The sequence below is a fragment of the Suillus fuscotomentosus genome (genome assembly GCF_016647785.1).
Source record: "Suillus fuscotomentosus strain FC203 chromosome Unknown F5891scaffold_64, whole genome shotgun sequence".
NCBI lineage: Eukaryota > Fungi > Basidiomycota > Agaricomycetes > Boletales > Suillaceae > Suillus > Suillus fuscotomentosus.
In genome coordinates this window covers 285,661-306,984 of record NW_024539576.1, presented here as the reverse complement: position 1 = coordinate 306,984, position 21,324 = coordinate 285,661, and the positions used below count along the sequence as shown (strand labels likewise).

Sequence of the window (21,324 nt, the reverse complement as noted above, 5' to 3'; positions counted from 1 at the left end):
CATTGGTGGCATGAGTCAGAACGAGTCATAGCCGAAGGCACGTGCGCACGTTGGTGCGATAGGAGGGGGCGAGGACGGAACGGTCCCGAGATCAGTCAACGGCTAGTCGGTAGAGAAGTACGAGCCGGAGGTATACGAGGGGCGGATGAAGGGGAAAAAATGATAGGGGGGCATGTAGCCGATGTTACTTTAACAGTATGTGTACTCTATATTGACATATTTTGAGAAGCTGACAGCATTTTCAATAAGCAATGACTCAGGCTGCCATGCGCCTAGCCTTATCATGGCTGAGGCTGCAGAGATTGAGTGTGGTAACAACATGTCCCTACACGATGATATATCACCCTCTGTGTTAATTTCGTCGGGATTAGAACTTGAAGATCAGCAGTTGAGTGTATATTCAAACGACCGAAAGTGATACATCACGCGAGCCCCAAATACAACTGAAAGTGATATATCACTCAAGCCTCAAGGGCTTTGAAGGTGATATATCACATCATGCGAGCCCTCAAACACGGACCAAAAAGTGATATATCACGTGAGCCTCAAGGGCTTTGAAGGTGATATATCACAGACACAGCCCTTAACCGACCGAAAGTGATATATCATGTGAGCCTAATATATCAATGGTCTATGTGATACATCACAGGACAGGCAGCAAGAAAGGTGAGGGAGGTGATACATCATGGTTTATGGACCACAGGCTCTGATATAACACCAGCCTTCTACAATACTAGACATTGATATATTATACCTACAGGATATTGTGCGCAATCATAGTCTTCGCTGTCCCATGCATTTTGAGCTTGAATCCCCAAACAAATTGTGAGTATGTGTTGATGATCAAGAGAATATTAGTAAAACCCCCTTTTGATTTCGGCATTGCTAGATAATCTGCCACGAAGAGTTCGAATGGATGTGTCTGACGATAGGCTCAAGAAGCGAATTTAGGTCATGATGGCTTTGGTGATTGAGCAGTCCAGCCGAGGGCTACATATTCGGTGAGTTGGAGCTTGGTCATGTCGCGTCCCCAATGTCCGTGCTCCGCGTGTGTCATAGGTATCTTCCATAGTTTGTTATTCAGGGACTGTATTAGATTGTTGTAGTAAATTTTGGCTGAATAATTGGTCTAGTAAATATGCATATCAATCCTTATAATAGTTTCAACCAACATCATGTCTTTGAAATTTGCTATATTACTTGATGCCTACTATAATAGCTATGACAGTTGAAATGCTCATAATGCATGACAAATGGTAGGAACCAACTTTCTTCCTATGTATTTATGCACGAAATCCACCATTGAATAATGCAGGGATATTTATAGACTTATGCATCATATATACTACATAGAGTAATGCGGAGCCTTTGCTCACTAGGGACCCTGAACAAATAAAATCAAGCAGGGAATGATTTTTTCCTGCTTTTTAATGGCACCTGCCAGACCCCCCAAAGTGTAAACCTCGTCACAGCCATGAACCCTATGTTCATGTTATGAAACCCAAGGTCAAAGACTTACGCAAGACATCTGCATTACCCAGCCTCCAGCCCATGCATGACACAAAATCTAACACTCAGTGACTGGCTAACTGTAGTCAGATATTATGATGATAACCAGCCTATATCACAGGAAGATGTTGTTAAGCATTTCAAGAATCTTCCTCAGGGTGCTTTGATATTTATGCAATCATCATTCTCTCGTCACATCACAGCAAAAGTAATGATCAGGCCTGTTTGTCATCAAATCCAACAGCTCTTTCAGGGAAAAGGGTCCAGATTGTTACCCAGCCAGATGTTGAAAAGGTGCTCGTTTTGTGGGTTGGTCATATGGAGCAGAAACGTGAAACTGTTACGCTTGTCTGACCAGAGGTCAGATGTAAACGAGATTTTGCCCTCTGCTTTCTGAGAGAATATAAGATGATTTGTAAGATCAAAGAGTCAGACACTTATGGCCATATCTTGCTCTAAAATGTCAAAATATTTGTACCACGTTTCAACTATCAACTTGCGGAGTTTTGTCCGATGGGGAATGTCGGACTCGCGTAGATCCTTCTGCAGAAGTCAAAGTAGCCATCAGAACTCAGGGCATTCCATTAAATTCACTGCCTAAAGATGCCAATCAATAACAGTATTGTAGAGAGCCAATACATACTCACTTGGTCATGGACCACAATAAATTTGACGAGTTGCCTGTGCATCTCCTCGATAGTAAAATCCGGTGTGTCATCTGCAAGTGCTGACCCACCTAGCCTGGGTCGTGAACCAAAGACCCCCCCTGCCAGGGGGGGAGGGCAAACCAAATGACTCAAGATACTTATTTGGGTCCTGGTTAAGCTAACCCGAACTGCCGTGTAACCATTAAAAGCCAGAGCCAAACTAGCCATAGCTGAACCACAGCATTACTAGGCCCAATGCTATGGCAAAAAATGCAAAATTTGAGGAAGTCATGGATATACCAGAGGACAAGAGGTTAAAAAGTGGTGGTTGGGTACAAAATTTCCTGCAAATGTGAGCCAAGAGTTAATATTTTACACCATATCAATTTTCTGCTGCAAGTTGAATGCATGAGTTCAAACCAGCTGTGTTTCATTTTGAATTTTTGTTTACTTTTTTGAGAACGCTGCTACTATTTCTCTACTTGAAGGCCACATATATAAAGGAAGATAGAAAGATAACAACTTAGTGCGTTGTAAGATTTTGATTTGTTGCATGCTGTGGCACTTGCTCGCTCCATGTCTCTTCCTCCAAAAAAATAATACTGTCCACAGCACACACTAAGACTGACCTCAACAGAAGATCAAACTCACAGTGTCATTGTAAGACTATCATCTAAGCATGCTCTCACTGAACCCCTCCCCTTCACTTTCATGTCTTTTTTTGAAAAATAATTTTTTTGGGTTAGTAGATTTATCTTTATATCTGCCTTTTTTTGCCCTTCCACTGTGGCAGTCCCAGAGTGCCACTATGGCAGAATTCAAAAATAAATTCCTGTGTGAAGCATCCCTTAATTCACAGTGGCAGTCCTTAGATTGCCACCGTGGACAGGGTCTTTTTTTTTTTTTGTGAAAGCATATGGTGTACATTTTGAATCAGAGCATGGTTATTGGATGGCAGTCTGAGAGCACCACTGCGTGCATATTATCTGAGAGTGGTGGGACCATAGACAGGGTAATTTATTTTGTGCAAACAAGAGGTGGATAGAGGGCAGACATTTGAAATCAGAACATGCCATGGATGGCAGTCTGAGAGTGCCGCTGTGGTGCATGGTGAGATGGCTATATGTTTTTTTTGGAGGGTGGTGAGGAGTGCCAGTGGTGAGGAAGCTGATATCCTTATCTTGCAAGTGGAGCATAGACTCATTTTTTGATGAGCTCCACTCGCTCAGTGAATTGCATATAGTAGCTAGATTCAGGCATCATCAAAGTCAACGCACAGTGGCATTCCCACAAGATGTGCACCACTTTCATGAATTATGAATTCCAAGCATTATTTTTTTTAGAAGAGACATGGTAGAGTGAGCTTGAGTTTTTTTGCCCTTCCACTGTGGCAGTCCCAGAGTGCCGCTGTGTGCATGATCTAACAGTGGAGGGAGGTGGCAGATAGTGGTAGTCTCAGAGTGCTGCAGCTCTTATTCACCAGTGGCAGTCCTAGATTGCCACCGTAGACAGGGCCTTTTTTTTTTGAAAGCATATTTATCATGCTTATTTTGGCCTGGAGACAATCACATTGTCAAGTGTTTTTGACACCGCAAAGTTTCTACTTTCACCAGTGGCAGTCTGAGAGCGCCGCTGCATGCATAGTATCTGAGAGTGGTGGGAGAGAAGGGGAGGGATAGAATATTTATGTGGATGGTGAAGGGCATACATGAGCGGCCGTCTCAGAGTGCCACTGCGTGCATGAACGACTTTGATGATGCATTGTAACATAGTCATAGTCAGAAATACAGGATGCGCGCGTAACTTTTGCTTTATTCATCATGCTTATTTTGGCTTTGCACGGAGTGCCACTGGAGACACGGTCTTTTTCTTTCTTTCTTCTTGCACTTTATCTTTTGGCTGTGAAGCCATGACAGTTAGTGCTGCTGCATGTAGATTGCCATCATGGACAGGGTCATTTTTTTGTGAAAGCATGAGGCAGGCATTTAAATCAGAGCATGTCATGGGAGGGCAGTCTGAGAGTGCTGCTGCATGCATGGTATCTGAGGAGTTGGTAGATAGAATTATTTATGTGGATGGTGAAGTGCATGCATGAGTGGCAGTCTCAGAGTGCCACTGCGTGCATGGTCAAACAGTGGTGGCGGCATTGTCAAGGGGGGGGGGGGGGATGTTGATATAAAAGGGCATGCATATTTTGGGGAGCCATGTTGGGAGCTGCACGGCGGCCGTCTGAGAGTGCCATGGTATATTTTCATATTTTTGGGAGCCATGTTGAGAGCGGGTATATTTTCAGAATGTGGGGCGGGGACGGGGTAAATTTTCATATTTTGGGGGGGAGCCATGTTGGGGGCCGCACGGCGGCCATCTGAGAGTGCCATGGTATATTTTCAGATTGTGGGGGATGGGGATGGGGTACATTTCATATTTTGGGGGAGCCATGTTGGGGGCCGCACGGCAGCCGTCTGAGAGTGCCATGGTATATTTTCATATTTTGGGGGAGCCATGTTGGGGCTGCACGGCGGCCATCTGACTGAGAGGGCCATGGTATGTTTTGAGATTGTGGGGTTTCATCTTTTGGGGAAGCCATGTTGGGGGCCGCACGGCGGCCTGTCCCGGAAGGCCAGGTTTTGAAATTCACCCTTCTGGAAGCCATGTTGGGGGCCGCCTGGCGGCCGTCCAGGGTGGGAAGGGCAAAGTTTTGAAAATCGTCTGGCTATTGAAATGGGACCGTGGGAAAACCTAGGACTGCCGTTTTTTTGGCTGGTCCCAAACCTGAAGGTGCTCATAACTGATGAACGGGTGGAACCCAAGGTAAGTGATATGGGTTCTCAGCGGCTGACATTCTAACCCTCCGCCTGCAGAAACGGACGCCGCGCATAAGCGCCGAGATGGCCATCCACGAGGTGCGTTGTGCCAACTGCAAGAAAGTGGCCCGCACATGCCACGTCGCCTCCACGGGCGAGTCGTGCTACGAGTGCCGCCGTGGGAAGGTGAAGTGCTCCCATGTCGGAGGTAAGTGTTTCCTTCGTCCGTCTGGTACAATAAGCACTAACTATAGAATCAGTCAAAGGAAACAAAAAGACCGCGGCACCCTCACCTCCACTTCCACCTCCACCACCACCAGCGCCGGCTCCCAAGCCTAAACCTAGGCCGAAGCCGGTTGCTTCGACTTCCCGTCCCGTCCGGGCCTGCTCAAAGGCCACGCAAGTGCCAGGCCAGGCCGCCAGGACACAAACTAAGTCCAGCGAGCCAGCCGCCGTCGCACCGGCACAACCACGGGCGGTGCCAGGCCCCCGGTGCGTAAACAACGCCTACGTCGAGCTCCGGACGTGCACCAAGCGGAAGATCGCCGCCGTCGAGGAGGAAGAGAGCGAGAGCGAGGACGGCGAGGAGGAGGCATACTTGGCCGGTCGGGTGTCGGGCCTCTCCAACATCTTGCAGATGATAGAGATGGCCTGCGCCACTATGAGGAAGGAGGTGGAGGAGATTGATGGGCAGGTTACAAAGCGCCGCCGCCGCCGCCGCTAAACAGGATACTTACTTTTTTAATGTATAATTCAAAACATCATGATTGTAGTTTGTACTTGTACATGTAGTTACTTAGTTTTATTACTGTAGTTTACTGTAGTTGGTACACATGGAATAGCATGTGGCCATTATGTATTGGGTTGATAAGAATTTCTGTGTGAGCCGGGTCTCTCAAAGGATGTTAAACCCATGATTGATGTGGTACGGTCGAGGTCTCCGGATGACTTATTTACTTCGAGTGCGCGGCTTGCATGTGTAACGGGAAGGATTTCTATTGGCCTTGTCAGACGGCTCCCATTGGGGACCGGACCTTACATCTGGGAAGGGATCAGTACACGGATGATCGGAGGAAGGCGCCGACAGAGGACCGGACCACTCAATGAGAGTAGATATAATATATGTGTATGGACCGGCCTGCCAGTGGTACGGCTCCCATTGGGGACCGGTAACAGTGTTGTTAGTATAATTGAACTAGTAATGATCCAACGGCTCCGGCTGAGGACCGGACCTCTGGGGTAGGTAGTTGATAAGTTGACGATATGCCTCAGCCTATGGTACGGCACCCGTTGGGGACCGCATATATGTCATCCGTGATGATATTTGCCTGGGTGATGTCACGGCTCCCATTGGGGACCGCACTTGCATTGACCGAGTGTATTACATTATGCCTGTATATATCGGACGGCACCCGTTGGGGACCGCATATATGTCATCCGTGATGATATTTGCCTGCATGATGTCACGGCTCCCATTGGGGACCGCACTTGCATTGACCGAGTGTATTACATTATGCCTGTACATATCGGACGGCACCCGTTGGGGACCGCACATATGTCATCCGTGATGATATTTGCCTGGGTGATGTCACGGCTCCCATTGGGGACCGCACTTGCATTGACCGAGTGTATTACATTATGCCTGTACATATCGGACGGCACCCATTGGGGACCGCACATATGTCATCCGTGATGATATTTGCCTGCATGATGTCACGGCTCCCATTGGGGACCGCACTTGCATTGACCGAGTGTACTAAATCATACACGTACTTGTGAGACGTCTCGCATGGTGGACCAGATCTCTTAAAAGTCTCCTTATGATATGAACTAGTACTTGTCGACGGCTCCGATTGAGGACCGGACCTTTGAAGTAGGATCATTAATGATATTTGCTTCAGCTGGCTGGTGTGACGGCTCCCATTGGGGACCGCACTTGATTCACAAAAAGCAACATTGAGGCCCAGCGAGGTGCGGTCCACCATGCGAGACGTCTCACAAGTACGTGTATGATTTATTACACTCGGTCAATGCAAGTGCGGTCCCCAATGGGAGCCGTGGCATCATGCAGGCAAATATCATCACGGATGACATATATGCGGTCCCCAACGGGTGCTGTCCGATATGTACATGTATGATTTAGTACACTCGGTCAATGCAAGTGCGGTCCCCAATGGGAGCCGTGACATCACCCAGGCAAATATCATCACGGATGACATGTATGCGGTCCCCAACGGGAGCCGTACCATAGGCTGAGGCATATCATCAACTACCCAACCACCTATCCCAGAGGTCCGGTCCCCAATGGGAGCCGTGGCATCATGCAGGCAAATATCATCACGGATGACATATATGCGGTCCCCAACAGGAGCCGTACCATAGGCTGAGGCATATCATCAACTACCCAACCACCTATCCCAGAGGTCCGGTCCTCAGCCGGAGCCGTTGGATCATTACTAGTTCAATTATACTAACAACAACACTGTGACCGGTCCCCAATGGGAGCCGTACCACTGGCAGGCCGGTCCATAAACATATATTATATCTACTCTCATTGCCTCAGCTGATTACTAGTTCAATTATACTAACACTGTTACCGGTCCCCAATGGGAGCCGTCTGACAAGTACATGTATGATTGATACACTCGGTCAATGCAAGTGCGGTCCCCAATGGGTGCCGTATCATAGGATGAGGCATATCATCAACCAACCAACCACTGAACCACTGACCCCAGAGGTCCGGCCCTCAGCCGGAGCCGTCGGACAACACCATATGTCTTATAAGTTTATAAGTTAAGTTTATAAGTTCAGGTGTAAGCATACCGAGACTCATGAGATGTCCGGTCCCCAATGGGAGCCGTACCACTGGCTCCAACTTATATCCGGTCCTCAATCAGAGCTTTGGACAGGTCCGGATCCCTATCCACCGTCTGGTAAGGGACAGATGTAAGTATACTAAGAGGCATGAGAGGGCCGGTCCCCAATGGGAGCCGTCTCACACATAAGATGACAACTGATACCTAGCCGGATACATCATCCGGTCCTCAATGAGGGCCATGCAACAATGACATACTTATGCTCACTATAGGGTGAGATCCCCTATGCGACGGTCCCCAATGGGTGCCGTTTGACATGTTCAGGTATGATAGAACTTTGGTTCACCACAGGTGCGGTCCCCAATGGGAGCCGTCGACGGCCGTAGGGTGTTGTGCAACAAGGACATACATACCTATGCTCACTACAGGGTGAGATCCCCTGTGCGACGGTCCCCAATGGGTACCGTTTGACATGTTCAGGTATTATCGGACCTTTGCCCACCACAGGCGCGGTCCCCAATGGGAGCCGTCGACGGCCGTTGGTCAGCAATACGGACCCCTCACCCATGCGGTCCCCTTTGGGAGCCGATGGAATGTGTACCGGACGGCTGACCAGGAGGGTACCACTATGAATCTAGGGTTAGGATGACCATTAATGGAAACTTTCGCCTAAAGGACAACCCCACGCTAGGGTTAGGGTCCTGCCCCTTGAGCCGTCCGTCTACCGGGTCTACGTCCCCGTATCAACCCTAACTAACCCTAACTAACCTAACTAAATGATAGATGATGTCGAGGGGAATGTGGCTGTTGTGGTGCGACGTTTTGATTATGTAATATGAGCGAGATATGGGCGAAATGAGTGAAAAAGGCTGGAATTTTGTGTGTTGAGTCGCTTGTGTATTGCTTGATTTTGACTGGATGATTGCTATCGTAATATGACTTTGGTTGTGATTTGACTTGATTATTGCTTGACTTTCCTTGATGGATGGCTTATGATTTATTTCTTATGGGTCGGGCGAGGACAGAACCTTGAGATGACTTGGCTTGATATTGCTTGATATTTGTGATTTTTTTGTGTTTGTATGGCTGCGGTGCGGGCATATTTTGGCTGTTATATTGCTGTAGTAGTCTTGCTTGTATGGGGTGATGCGTCTTTGTGGTCGGAATGTTGTGCTGACTTGAATTTGAGTGTGCTTGATTTTTGCGATTTTGTTGCTGGGGCGGTATGAGATCGTAGTCTTTTCCTTGATTTTTGCTTGTCTTTCTGTCTTGGTCTGGCGCGTAGTATTGAGTATTGCCGAGAACCGAGACAACGAGACAATACGTTTTTATCCTAAGCTGAAGCCTAGCTCTAACCGGTGGGCGGGTGGGATGGGCTTGATTCGTAGCTTGGTGTGTTTCCTTGATTCCGCTGCGTTATTGCTATCATAGTCTGGGGTGACGCTTTGGTCGAGGTCGGAATTTGTATATGATTTTTGCTTGATTTTTGCGCTATTGTATTTGTGGCGGGGGCGGTGTCTTTGTCTGGGGTGATACTTTGGATGAGGACAGAGCCTTGTGTTGAATTGACATGTTGGGGTGCGAGTCGCTTTATTTTTTGCTGCAGTAGTCTTGGGCGAGAGGTTGAAATCTTGTTTGGACTTGACTTTGTTTTGCTTGATTTTTGTGGTTTTATTGCGGTGATGTTGCTTGATATTTTGGCTGTTTGATGGTCTGCGGAGATGCGTCTGCGAGGTCAGAATTTGGTTTTGACTTGACTTCATTTTGCTTGATTTTTGTTATATTTTGCGCATTGGTGGCTGCAGTGGATGGGTGGATTGGCGGAGAACAGAGTATTGATTTGCTTGATTATTGCTGTAGTGGATGTGGCGGGGAACAAAGTTTTTATTTGCTTGATTGTTGCGGGTGGTATTTGTCTGGGGTGACGTGTTGGCTGAGGTCGGAATTTGGTTTTGACTTGAGTTGATTTTGCTTGATTGTTGTACGTTTTTGCGCTTTTATTGGTGGGGCGTTGCTATGGTGGTCTTGGCTGAGGACGGAATTTTGTTGTTGCTGGGGCGGTGCTTGTCTTGGGTGATGCGTTGCGGTAGGTCAGAATTTGGTTTTGACTTGACTTGGTTTTGCTTTATTTTTGAGATTTTTGATGATTTTGTTGCTGGGGAGTGGAGCGAGAGTGTATTGGTATTGGGGGGATTTTGTTGATTTTGCTTGACTTTGAGTTGTAGTCTGGTGGGGGGATGTTGGTCATATTACTGTATGTGAGTGAGAATTGAGACACCGAGAGAATATGAATATGTTCCTGATCCTAAGCATTAACTGAGACGACGAGACGACGAGACACCGAGAGAATACGTTCCTTATCCTAAGCGAAGCTAACGAGACACCGAAGCCTAAACTAACGAGACACCGAAACCTAAACTAACGAGACACCTAACGGCAAGCTAACATGGGTGGGGGGTGGGGGGGACTTGAATTTGTCTTGGTTGTATTTCCTTGATTTGATTATGATCATGCGGTTGGTATATTTGGATATGAATTCGCTTGATTTGAAGTGCGGAAAGGTGAGCGGATTATACTTATTGTATGCGGATGCTTCATTTGCTCAAGGATCAGGTATGCAGATGATGCATCGGATTTGTTTGATGTTGCCTTGACTTTGCTTTATTTCGCGTTTTTTTGCTTATAGCGATGGCAGGATCTTGACTTCATCGTACTATGACTAGGTCGGGATCTTGTTGTATCTTTGCTTGATTCTAGTCATTGCTGGGGTGGCGCTTGTCTTGGTCGATGCGTTGGTGGAGGTCAGAATGTTGTTTGTATTTGACTTCATTTTGCTTGATTTTTGCTTGATTTTTGCTATTGTATCATTTTTCTTATTTAATTGCTGCGTTGTTGCTTGATTTCGGTCACGCAGGCCAAGGTCAGGATCTCGTATTGACTTGTCTTTATTTTGCTTGATTTTTGCGATTTTATTGCTATGGTGTCGGGTATATTTACTTGTTTGATTGCGCTGATCTGGCAGGATGGATAGGGGTGGGAACTTTCCTTATAAGGACGTCGTGATGTAAGTCGTAGCACGAATTTGTGCGAACGTGGCTGTGGTCGCGGAATGTCTTTATGTCGTGATCTGACGGAGATATGGGCAAAACAAGCGCAGCAGGGACTCTTTTACGTCATACATTTTCGCACTCAGCAGGGACTCCCTGTAAACCGGAATAGGGGCAGGGATTTCCTTTTTCGAGCAGGGACTCCCCATATATGGTTAGTAGCAGGGACAGGGACGGCTACAGGGGTGTAAACCGGGAAACAGATAGATAGTCGGAGCAAACGGCTAATATCATGCCGAACCCTGTGAGAGAAAATGGGCTGCCCTCAGCAAGGTTGTACATAGATGAATGCACCATGCACGTACCTGAGCTAATATTGGCCAACATCCCGCATTTCTGGCGAAGTCATGGAGTAAGTCGTTCATTCTCATTGACTCTCCACCTCATCAACATACAGCTGGGTTCTCATTCGAGGCAAAGCTCACTGAAGAACAAGTGTCAATCAATTAATCAAGGCGATGTGTGCTGGAGCGGGACGTACTATATAGATCTGTGATGAGAAGGACAAAGGGGAGGTATCTTGTAACAACATACAAGCCTTTCATCTTGCTCCAGTGCGATCGAAGTAAAAATGACCACTTTGCATATCATATTGTGTGTATCAGATCCAAAGCGTATCATGGAGGACGTGTATTACCTCTTCATGAAGTGAACATACATAATCATAGGTCTAGATAAGGGAGTTACAGCGGACATGAATGGACGAGAATAAGCCTACCCAGAATGCAGCCATCGATGCTGAGCTGTATCAGGACGAATAATATAACGTTCAAACAGTAGTACGCACTATATATGTACTGGTGTACATGACTTGTCAGTTATGATTCATCCTCGTATCAACGGGGAGACATACCGCGGCGAACTGCAAACCCCTTGCTGCTGCGACATCGTCACTCGAATACTCCATTTAGAGGTCAAAAAATGTCTTCGTACACATCGTGGGCTTTCTTAGCTGTTGAACTGTAAGCGCATCACGATGGCAGTGTAAATACCGATGCACTATTCAAGTTTAGTTAGTTTGAGTTTAAACTCAGCTTGCTGTGGTCGTGATGGTAGATGTTACCGCTCACTAGATGTACTACCAGCCTTGGTAAAAGATGCAGTTGCACTTTCGACGCTCGAGGCAGTACAACTGTATCCCGTAATAGTGGAGCGAGATCCGAAAATGATAATGAAGAGAGCTAAAGGAGCTCCGTCCTAGGCTCAGTGCAGCGTAGAGCGAGTCCGAGGAGTTTCGGGGTCTTCGAGCACATAGAGCCCATGCACATGTTGTACAGTCACACACATAAATAGGCGGCAGTCATCGGATCATCCTTCTTCCTCTCGCGATACTTGCCAGTGAGCTTGAAGCTTGAATTCACGCATAACATCGTAGCGGCGTCGGCATGCTCTCGGCAGAGTTATGGACCTTTTGAAAATGTCGAAGTTTGACAGGTAAACTCAGCTGGGCTGAGCCCGCGAACTGAGCCCTAGAATTGAGCAGCCCTAATAATTGCCACCCCGATTCGTTGTCATGATACAAGTTACGTTGCAGCGGCTGGGACATACACGATTCAGTCTACACTCGGGAACTGGCCATATCAAATAAAGAGAATGGTTACTGCGACTTAATGGCTTCAATAGACTTATCAACATTTCGTCGCATACCTTGGGAAAATAACGTACCTTTTTTTCCTTGTCTCATTCTTTGATCCGACTTCAGTGCCTGTTTGCACGGATCTTAGAGGCGTTCTGCGTAAAGTTGTCGACAATGCGGCTGCTCATGATTTAGAATGCATCTCTGGTGTGGAGTTTGAGGTGAGCAATCTCAGCTAGCTATGCGTTGCTCTGGATGGACTCATGAGGCTTTCTAGTACTTTAATTTCAAAGGTGTGTTCATGAACTTTCTCGTTTACCAGATGTAATTCAAAGGGATTTGCTCAGAAACCCCCGAGTCCGTGGCTAAAAGGGCTTCACCCGGCTGCAGCCATCAACCCCAGGGAGTAAGCAACGTAACGGTTTGCTGCATATTCGCTGATTAGAGTACTGCAGTGCATGGATATAGCTTATTGCGCACTCAATTGAACCGAGAATATTTTTACGCGCTGTTCGATGAGAGTCTGAAGTTTGGCATAGATGTTGAAGGACATCGTACGATGATTTATTCATTACAACAGTGATGACAACTGACTTCTGTGCAGACACCGAAACGGGTCCAAGTGTCCTCGAGACTGGGCTCGCTTATACATCGGCTATGAGAATAGCGGACAATGCTATCCTGTACAAATTCTCGGCAAAGAATGTAGGGCTGAAGCATGAAGTCCTCCCTAGTTTCATGGCGAAACCATGGGGAAATGTGAGTCAAATTTTAGTAGAATCTCACGGAAACGTTGCTTCAGCTACCAGGCTGCAGCGAGTTTGTATCGATATCTCATTTTACGTCCAAAACTTTTCTGACATCGGCTCAGACATGTACATGTATCACTCAACGACAGGAGACGGCCGCAACGCGTTCTCACTTTCAGAGGCAGACCGTGATCATGGACGAGCTAATGCAACGTTCGAGGACACAAGATACCTAAGTCAACTTGGGGAGCACTTTCTGGCAGGTGTATTGGACGGCATTCCTGATGGTAGGATTTATTTTTTGTTCGGTCAAGGTGTACGTTAATGCTAAACTGATGATGCAGTGATGCCTATGGTGAGTACCCGACTCCCACAAATGTGCTTTTTATCTAAAAGCTTAGGAGCTTGTCCCAACAATTAATGGCTATAAACGTCTCGTTGGTGGTGAAGTCTTTTGGGCTCCTAACACAGCTACATAATATGGGTACGATTCTCGTGCAGCTTCCATTCGCATCATCTCGCCACCGTCTTTTCCACCATCCGCAACGTTCGTGTACCTGGTGCCGATATGAATCCCTACTTTGCCTTGAGTGCCATCTTCCAACTAGGCATGCGGGGCATTACCAAACAACTCAAGCTCACAACGCCCCCATCTCTACTTACCAAAGCTACCCAGCCAGGAAGGAGGTGAGCTAGAAAATGATCTTACAGTATCATAACTCTAACTATTTAGGAATAGGTCATCTCGCCTCCTAGTTCCTTGGAAGATGTGACCAACGCTATGATGAGGCCTGACAGCATTGTCCTGTGAAGTGTTTGGCGATGATTTTGTGGATAATTTTGGAGCAACCAGGGAGCATGAGGCCTAGGTGAGACTTTGGAATGCGGCAGTGACAAATTGCGAAGGTAGGCGATGATCAACTATCTTTTCACTTTATGCATTAATCGGGCCTTACAGTTGAAAGATACCTCGAACTTGCATAAGAAATAATAAGACCTCTACGGGCGCATATATATGGCCCCCATACCATGGAATTTTACTCCAGTCACTGAGTTCCTTGATTGTAACATGCATCGCAGATATTTGACTTGGCATGCCGCATCTGAGATGTGTTCATAATCTCTCCAAGTGTGTTACCTTTTGTCATCTGTCACCCCCCTTCGGATCGAATAAGTGTTTGGCGGAGATATCATCCCATCCACTTTCAGGCAGGTGAACGTTCGCACACAGCCATCAAGACTTTTGTGTGATAAACGCGTCCACAATCGTCTCCAAATGCAGTATAGGTATCGTATGCCACCAACTAGATTCACGTCATATCGTTTCAGAATCTGCTTCCTATGGCCTATGGCCCATGAGGACCCTAGTTTCACCCTAGAATAACACACTCATTGCGCCTTCATGTTGCTTGGCTTCCACTTACTTATATAAGAGGTACCTAGTGAGCGAAATCCTGCTTTCGCTCCTCCACTGAATGCAGCTTCTAGAGAGTTTTCGCCTAACACTGTTGTAGTGGTAACACAGCCCATTTATATGTAGTTTCAAGGCACTTGCGACCACAGCATACAAAACTAACCCGAATAACAAGTCTGTTCATCACTTTCGCCCCGTATCTCTCCTTCCTCTCGATTACTGACTTTGCGCAGTATTTCACTGTCCTGTATGTCTGTACAACGCGACGTCCTTGTCATGCAACACGAAGAAGCCGAGTCAAGCAAGTCAACGAGACGGGGAGAAGGGCCATTGCACTCATCAATATATCAGACGAGCGCGAAAGATCTACCACTATATGGTGCACAGCACCGCCAGGATGCACTTTGGGAAGGTGAGCAGCTACCTTGTGATACCTACTAGGTTACTAAATTGGAATCAGGCGGGAATGAAACGCTTCCTCCTCTGTGGCATCAGTTTATGATATCGTCAAATGGTGAAACACTATATCAAGATAACACGCTCGTGATAGTCTCGAGGAACCAACCTTTACCAGGAGTGCGACTAGGTGAGGGATGAAATTGCGACAAGGAGCGACGAACTCACCGTTGAACATAGATAATCCCGGATATCTCGTTGTTCCTGGGTGTCAATGGCATATCTCACCACTCGGTCGGTCCTACTTTGTCGACCACAACACTCGGACCACGTCGTGGAAGAAACCAAAGCCAGAACGTCCTGCAGGAAGCTTGAAACCGGAGCGCGTCATTGAGGGTCACTCTGAATGCATATGGAGCCTTGCCTACTTGGATACCAGTGGCAATGTGATAAGCACGTCTGAGGATGGTTCGATTCGTCAGTGGAAAGAGACGGAGACAGTGGGAAAACCTTTGAATAGCGATGGGGGAGGGATACTTTCGATGGTAGTATCTCCGGATGAAACAATGGTCATTTGTGGAAGCACAGACGGCAGACTGCGGCGGTGGAATATAAAGGAGGGCAGCATGAGCGGTGACCCGTGGGAGGGGCAGTGAGGTGCCTCGATTGGTCTCGCAATTCCCTGGAGATAGCAAGTGGATCCTATGATGGCACCATACGACGCTGGAACCCGAATACTGGTCGACAGATAGCACCACCCATAGAGACTGGTCACGGACGGGTTTATGTCGTCAAATACTCTCCAAAAGGCGACAAATTCATAACCGGCGGCATGGACGATGTGATCTGCATATGGTCAAGGGATGGAAAGCTGCATATGGTCAAGGGATGGAAAGCTGCATATCGAGATCAAGGGACATCGCAGTGTGGCGATGTCATTATGTTGGTCCAAGGATGGCACACACATCTTCTCCGGGTCAGCTGATAGCACCATCCGAAAATGGCGGGCTATTGATGGACAGGAACTCGTCGTTTTTCGGGGTCACACGCACACTGTCTTATCCCTCTGTCTTACTCCCAATGAAAGGTATATTGTGAGCGGATCATATGACTACTCCGTTCGCATCTGGGATCTCGAGACCAATCAGGCGGTCGGAGATCCACTCTTGCACGATGACGGACTCTTGGCTGTTGCCCTGTCCCCCGATGGAAAATACATTGCCAGTGCTGGACCAGACAAAACAATCTATGCGTGGAGCCTGGAGGTGGCGCTCAAAAACGCTCTGGTACGTATGCGCTTTGTGGTCTAATTTCCCTTCCTAATTGTTTTGGCCATCTAGGGTGCAGATGATGGCAATGTAAAGCTCAAGGCGAGTCTTCTTTCACACAGTGACACTGCATCTCACCTTTTACTAGGGACATCCAGGCCAACCGAGAGTTGTGCGTCCACCAATTGTGAGCAACCCCACCTTTTCTCATGTGTCTCGTCAGACCTTTGACCGTCTTGTGTATAATCAGCAGCCTAACAAAACAGGACTGGGAAGATATGTCAGTGTACTTTCTTCTTCTTGACCTATCTGACACCAAGATACAGGGCAATGATTTCTTTGGCAATGAATCAGATCACGCGTCTCGTCGTGCAGCTCCACCCAGAAGCCCATCGTCCCTTATTCGTTGGCGTGGTTTGCTCAGTTCCATACATTTCGGCACACGACCTCTAAATGCATCCCAAACAATCGAACGACAGTCCCGACACTGGCATATCAACTTCAAATTATTTTCTGGAGGACATTCCATGCGCACCATCGATGTACCTCTTGCCCAAGATGACAATGTGAGTGATTCGTCGTCCCTCTAATCTTATTCCATTAAAATACACTGCAGAGAATTGGTATTGTCCCTGAGACTGATGCGAAGGCGGCCGCAGCTATGCAACGTACGAACAGCAACCAGGCCGACATTTCAACGCAATCAGGTCAACCAGCTGGGGCACAACCATCTAAAGTACAATCAATCCAAACAGAAGTACAAGGCTCAACTGGCGGAGTGGAAGACTTTGTGTATGCAGGAGTGAGCTGCTGCGGATTTTTCTTTGGTCGTCGTCGTCCTGCTTCGCATCAGTCATGAAGGATGAAAGACGTGTGACACGCGCACACTCAGTTCAACTCTCTTTCCCCGCACCTGTGTCTAACTCCTCTCATAATCGTTGTTCGCCACCATAACTATCACCCACTGCGCACTGGGATCCAAGTACGAGAAATGTGTATCTTCATTCTGATGTAGAAGCTGGACTTGTCACTTTTTTGGACAAGTTTCCCACTTATTCGAATGTCATTGATTGATTTTCTGTATTTTGAGGTCCTAAGGCGTTATATTGTGAACGTGTCGTGATGCCTCCAGAGAAGCAGTTGAGTTGAACGACAGGGCAAAAGTCTTCGCCAAGAAAACCAGGTATAGGACCAATCGCAGGCATAAGACGATGGATTTTAACGAATGAGTAGTTATAATATATTCGCTCTAAATACAAATGATGTACATGTATCTGGTGGATCTGCACCAATTGGCTTGACTGTATCATACTTATACGAATACGCACGATAGTCCAGGTAATGAGCCCATATAAAAAGTCCAGACGAACAACTATGCATCAGTATACCACATATATCCAAACATCAAAGAGCGTCGGTAGAGTGTGCGTGGGATGAAATGAGATGAGATGGAAAGCAGTAATGCTCTTAATAAAGCCCAGCATCCATGTCCGTCAACGAATGTCGACATGAACAGTATCAGGATGCTCGTGTGATGTCGAAAGTCGCCATGACGGAGTGACGACTTCAGTACTCGGACCCAAGGATGACGAGTTCCTGTCAACGCTGTCGCTCCGAGATAGGTTATTATGTAAACCAGTGATAATTTGGCTCCCGCGTGCAACGGTGCCAACGCCTGCCATACCTACACCAGCCTCCGCAACGTCGCCATCACTGCTCTGCGAGCCGCTTCTTCGGCGATGCCGGTTTGTGAGTAAGGGAACAGACGTGCTTTCCGGCACGCAACTGATTTCATCCGACGTTCGTCGATGGTTCGTGGTCAAAAAATCGAGGGAAGTGGGAGTATCGGGCAAGGGCGCATCAGTGCCTACAATCGTATCTCGATTGGCAGCATAAGGGATCCCAAGGATCGCTCAAATCGAATATCGACGGAGGCGAGTTCTCGTATTTGAGATTCCATTCTCCAAACTCGTCGACTGGATCCATCTCAACACGGGTCCTGTTTGAGTCGAAAGTATACTGGGACACTTTCTGTTTCCTCGTAGCGTATGCAAGCGTCCTGAGAGTACTAACAGGAGCATCATCGCTTGACTGCGAATTGCGCCTCGTAAGTTGGTAGACCCCATACTCGCCTTCGCCTTTCTTCCCTCCATCTGTGTCAACCATCCCCTGCTTCTTCCACTGCCGCCGCGTCATGAACCATTTCAACCCGAAAAGTGTGACGCATAGTGCGAAGAAGCCAATCAGGCCAATAAGAACTTCGAGGCCCACTGACATCTTTGGTTCGCTTGAAAAAGTGACCTGTGGCGGTGGTGCGCCGCCAAGTGGCTGATTGAGAACGCGCACATTGTTAAACTCATCAAGCGCTTGAGTTATGTTCGTGAGTCCCATAAGTCCGAGTGTTGGTCGGATTCCAGCGTAAACAGACATGTTAAAGGGTGGAGGTTCGTACGCAAGCACGGTGTAGACGTTGCGCATGAAAGGAACGCCGAGGACCATGTCCCCGATGTCAGAATTAGCAGTAAGTTGTGAGTCGTCAGCCTGGATAAGGCCGATGCAGTACTGTGAGTTGTGCTGCCCAGACGGCTCGCTGGTGAGGTCGAGTGGGTGGATGGGTAGCTCCGGTTGGCCGTCAAGAGTAATGGTCATATTGAGTGGGGTCGTACAAGGGACATAGTCTAACAGACAGTCAGCTTGGCAATTACGAGTTGAGGTGAATAGAATACAAACAATTGCCGTCCGAGGCTGGGCTTATGCCCAATGCGCCATATATTCCGTTTGCAATAGACGATGTCGTGACGATAAATGGCACCCCAGAGTCGAGCAGTGCAGTGGGGAAGGCAGCACCAGTAACAGACTCGGTTAGTACTACAGGACGTGCCTGACCATTTACGTAGACCGTAATGGCTCGAACATTGGTTTTCCAGAATAATATGCCAACGCCCTGGCTCACAAGCGTCGAATACTGGATTTTCGAAGGATCTGGAACCACAGATGAAGGATGCATACCAATTCCAAGAAGTGATGGAATTGCATCCGAACCAGGACGAGCAAAAGTGAGGGAGAAGAACGGTTGTGATGGAGCTGTCGAGGCGGGCGTCATGGAAAACAGATTCGAGGAAAACGATGCGCCATCTGGGTTGTTGTTCGTGGTCGGGGGAATTGTTTGCTCGATGATCGAATTAACAGGAAGAGCGAGACCAAGGATACCGTCAAAATCTAAGCTGAGGGGCTCGTTGGATACCGTGTTAACAGCAGCTGTAAATGTTGATGAGGAAAATGTAACAAAAATTACAGAAAACGAACCCAGCGCCTGATTCTCCACACTGTATGTTCCGAGCTGGACTGTATCCCATACTATGGGCCCGCTAACGGTTCCGGAGAGATAAGCGATGGTAAAACTAGCGCCACTTGACGTTGAGGAGGTCGGATCGTAGAGGCGACCATCTGTAGATGAACACGATGCAGTGGAACACGATTTTGATGCGATCCACTTCATTTTTGGGATTAAAAAGGCTGTGCAGCCAAGGAAGGCACGACTCACAAGATCCGATGAGCCTGTATCAATTTGAAGGGAAAGGTTTTGCTGAGCTGCGCCTACTGACACGGGCACGGTATAGGCACTAAATTTAAGCGATGAGTTTGGAGAAAAACGAAATCAGAAGGTAAAAATTTTAACCGCTGGAAAGGCAGGGTCTCCGGGACGGATAGAACAATTCAAAGTTCGTATAGGTAATTCAAATACTCACACTGAATCGTAGCTGGTGGTCACCATCTCAAGTTCTAATACCACACCACCAGCACCACCCGTACCCTCGTCTCGAGCACGTTGCTTGCCTTCTGCCTTGGATGATGCACGGGCGCTTTTGAGTAGGGTCATCGTTCACTAAGAGAGACAGCGGTCTGAAAGGTCAGGGGTTATGGGGAGCCAGAACTGCAAAACATAGTGGACTTGCAAAGAGGGTGGGGATAAAGGAGGGTCTGGATGAGATTTTGAACGTCTAGATGAAAGCCAATGAGGACATCCAAGCTTGATAGTACCAGGAGATGCGCTTGATAGTTGTCCTTAACTGGAAGGTATGATTAAGACAGTACGAAAGGGAATGGATGAGACTGGGGAATAGCTAGTGGGGATAACAGGACGAGGTAAAGAATGAGGCGATGATGCCAGATTTCAGGACTGTACATAAAAAGTTCCGTCAATAAGTAATATGTCAGAAAAGACGCCCAAAAGTCAGTTCGAACATACCGCAAGCAAAACCAAACGTGCTAAGATTGGGATTGTGTGAAGACAGTGGTAAGAGGGTATCCTCGGGCGCGCTCACCATCCCATTCCCGCCCGACGCGCTCGGGCTCGGCAGCGTTGCAGTTTGCAGCGACCCTGCATGATCTCCTTTAGGCACTTTATTCGCACACTTCACATTCTAAACAGGGAAATGCGAGCATGACGTCTTCATCCACACTCACCACGGCTGACTCTGTTAGGGATCACCGGAGGATTGAACTGGTACGAACGGAAGACCTTCACGCGCTTTCCCCACTTCCAGTGAGAGATCGAATAATCCGATTTAACCTGTGGACGACCCACAACAAGAGACTTGCTATCGAACCCAGCCGTAGCCTTCGTGTAGCGATGTATAACGTTGAAGAAGACGACAGGTGACTGGTAGTGACAGCTGAAGTAAAACATGGTGTCTAGAGCGAGAATAATATTTTGAAGCCGCGAAGAAGTCGATGATCGGCGACTCTCAAAAACAGAGTACTATAGTACTAGCCGCTGTCAGCCTGTCAGCGGTACCTTCACTCCGCATCCATCTTCAACGTTCAACCTTGTATCCTTTGGGTCCGTTCAAATGTATGCTAATAATCGCTGTAGCAGCTTGAATAGATTTCCTATACCACTAGCAAGTACTCCGGCCGCTGCCTAACGCAGCATTAAACGTGCACGCTGTGCTCCACATCCTCCCATCGTTATCGCGATATGTCCTATTTCGACATATAAAGTTAAGGCGGATCTAGACTTGAAGCTGTACCTGAA

At 47.5% G+C, this 21,324-nt stretch overlaps 4 protein-coding genes across 4 annotated transcripts; 3 read left to right on the top strand and 1 right to left on the bottom strand.

The window, feature by feature from the left end:
• Positions 1-4,658: 4,658 nt before the first annotated feature.
• Positions 4,659-5,684, top strand: F5891DRAFT_1194024 (uncharacterized protein; the record flags this gene model as incomplete). The annotated part of the gene is made up of 4 exons (XM_041367868.1): positions 4,659-4,700; positions 4,806-4,967; positions 5,018-5,168; positions 5,221-5,684. The coding sequence occupies 4 exons, from the start codon at positions 4,659-4,661 to the stop codon at positions 5,682-5,684; spliced, it is 819 nt and encodes a 272-aa protein (XP_041221269.1).
• Positions 5,685-7,796: 2,112 nt separating this feature from the next.
• Positions 7,797-8,425, top strand: F5891DRAFT_984125 (uncharacterized protein; the record flags this gene model as incomplete). Its single annotated transcript, XM_041377405.1, has 3 exons — positions 7,797-7,906; positions 8,128-8,205; positions 8,284-8,425. The coding sequence occupies 3 exons, from the start codon at positions 7,797-7,799 to the stop codon at positions 8,423-8,425; spliced, it is 330 nt and encodes a 109-aa protein (XP_041221268.1).
• Positions 8,426-12,629: 4,204 nt separating this feature from the next.
• On the top strand, positions 12,630-14,019 carry F5891DRAFT_1281046 (uncharacterized protein; the record flags this gene model as incomplete). The annotated part of the gene is made up of 11 exons (XM_041370448.1): positions 12,630-12,680; positions 12,737-12,752; positions 12,807-12,865; positions 12,915-13,013; positions 13,064-13,218; positions 13,276-13,495; positions 13,553-13,563; positions 13,610-13,652; positions 13,710-13,755; positions 13,817-13,895; positions 13,948-14,019. Coding segments are annotated over exons 3-11 (726 nt in total). The 5' UTR covers positions 12,630-12,680; positions 12,737-12,752; positions 12,807-12,864.
• Positions 14,020-17,498: 3,479 nt separating this feature from the next.
• F5891DRAFT_1057757 (aspartic peptidase domain-containing protein) lies at positions 17,499-20,624 on the bottom strand. Its single transcript, XM_041362753.1, has 6 exons — positions 20,036-20,624; positions 19,831-19,909; positions 19,593-19,779; positions 19,017-19,544; positions 18,281-18,964; positions 17,499-18,198 (listed from the first exon to the last, which is right to left on the bottom strand). The coding sequence occupies exons 1-6, from the start codon at positions 20,164-20,166 to the stop codon at positions 17,780-17,782; spliced, it is 2,028 nt and encodes a 675-aa protein (XP_041221266.1). The 5' UTR covers positions 20,167-20,624; the 3' UTR covers positions 17,499-17,779.
• Between the last annotated feature and the right edge of the window lie 700 nt (positions 20,625-21,324).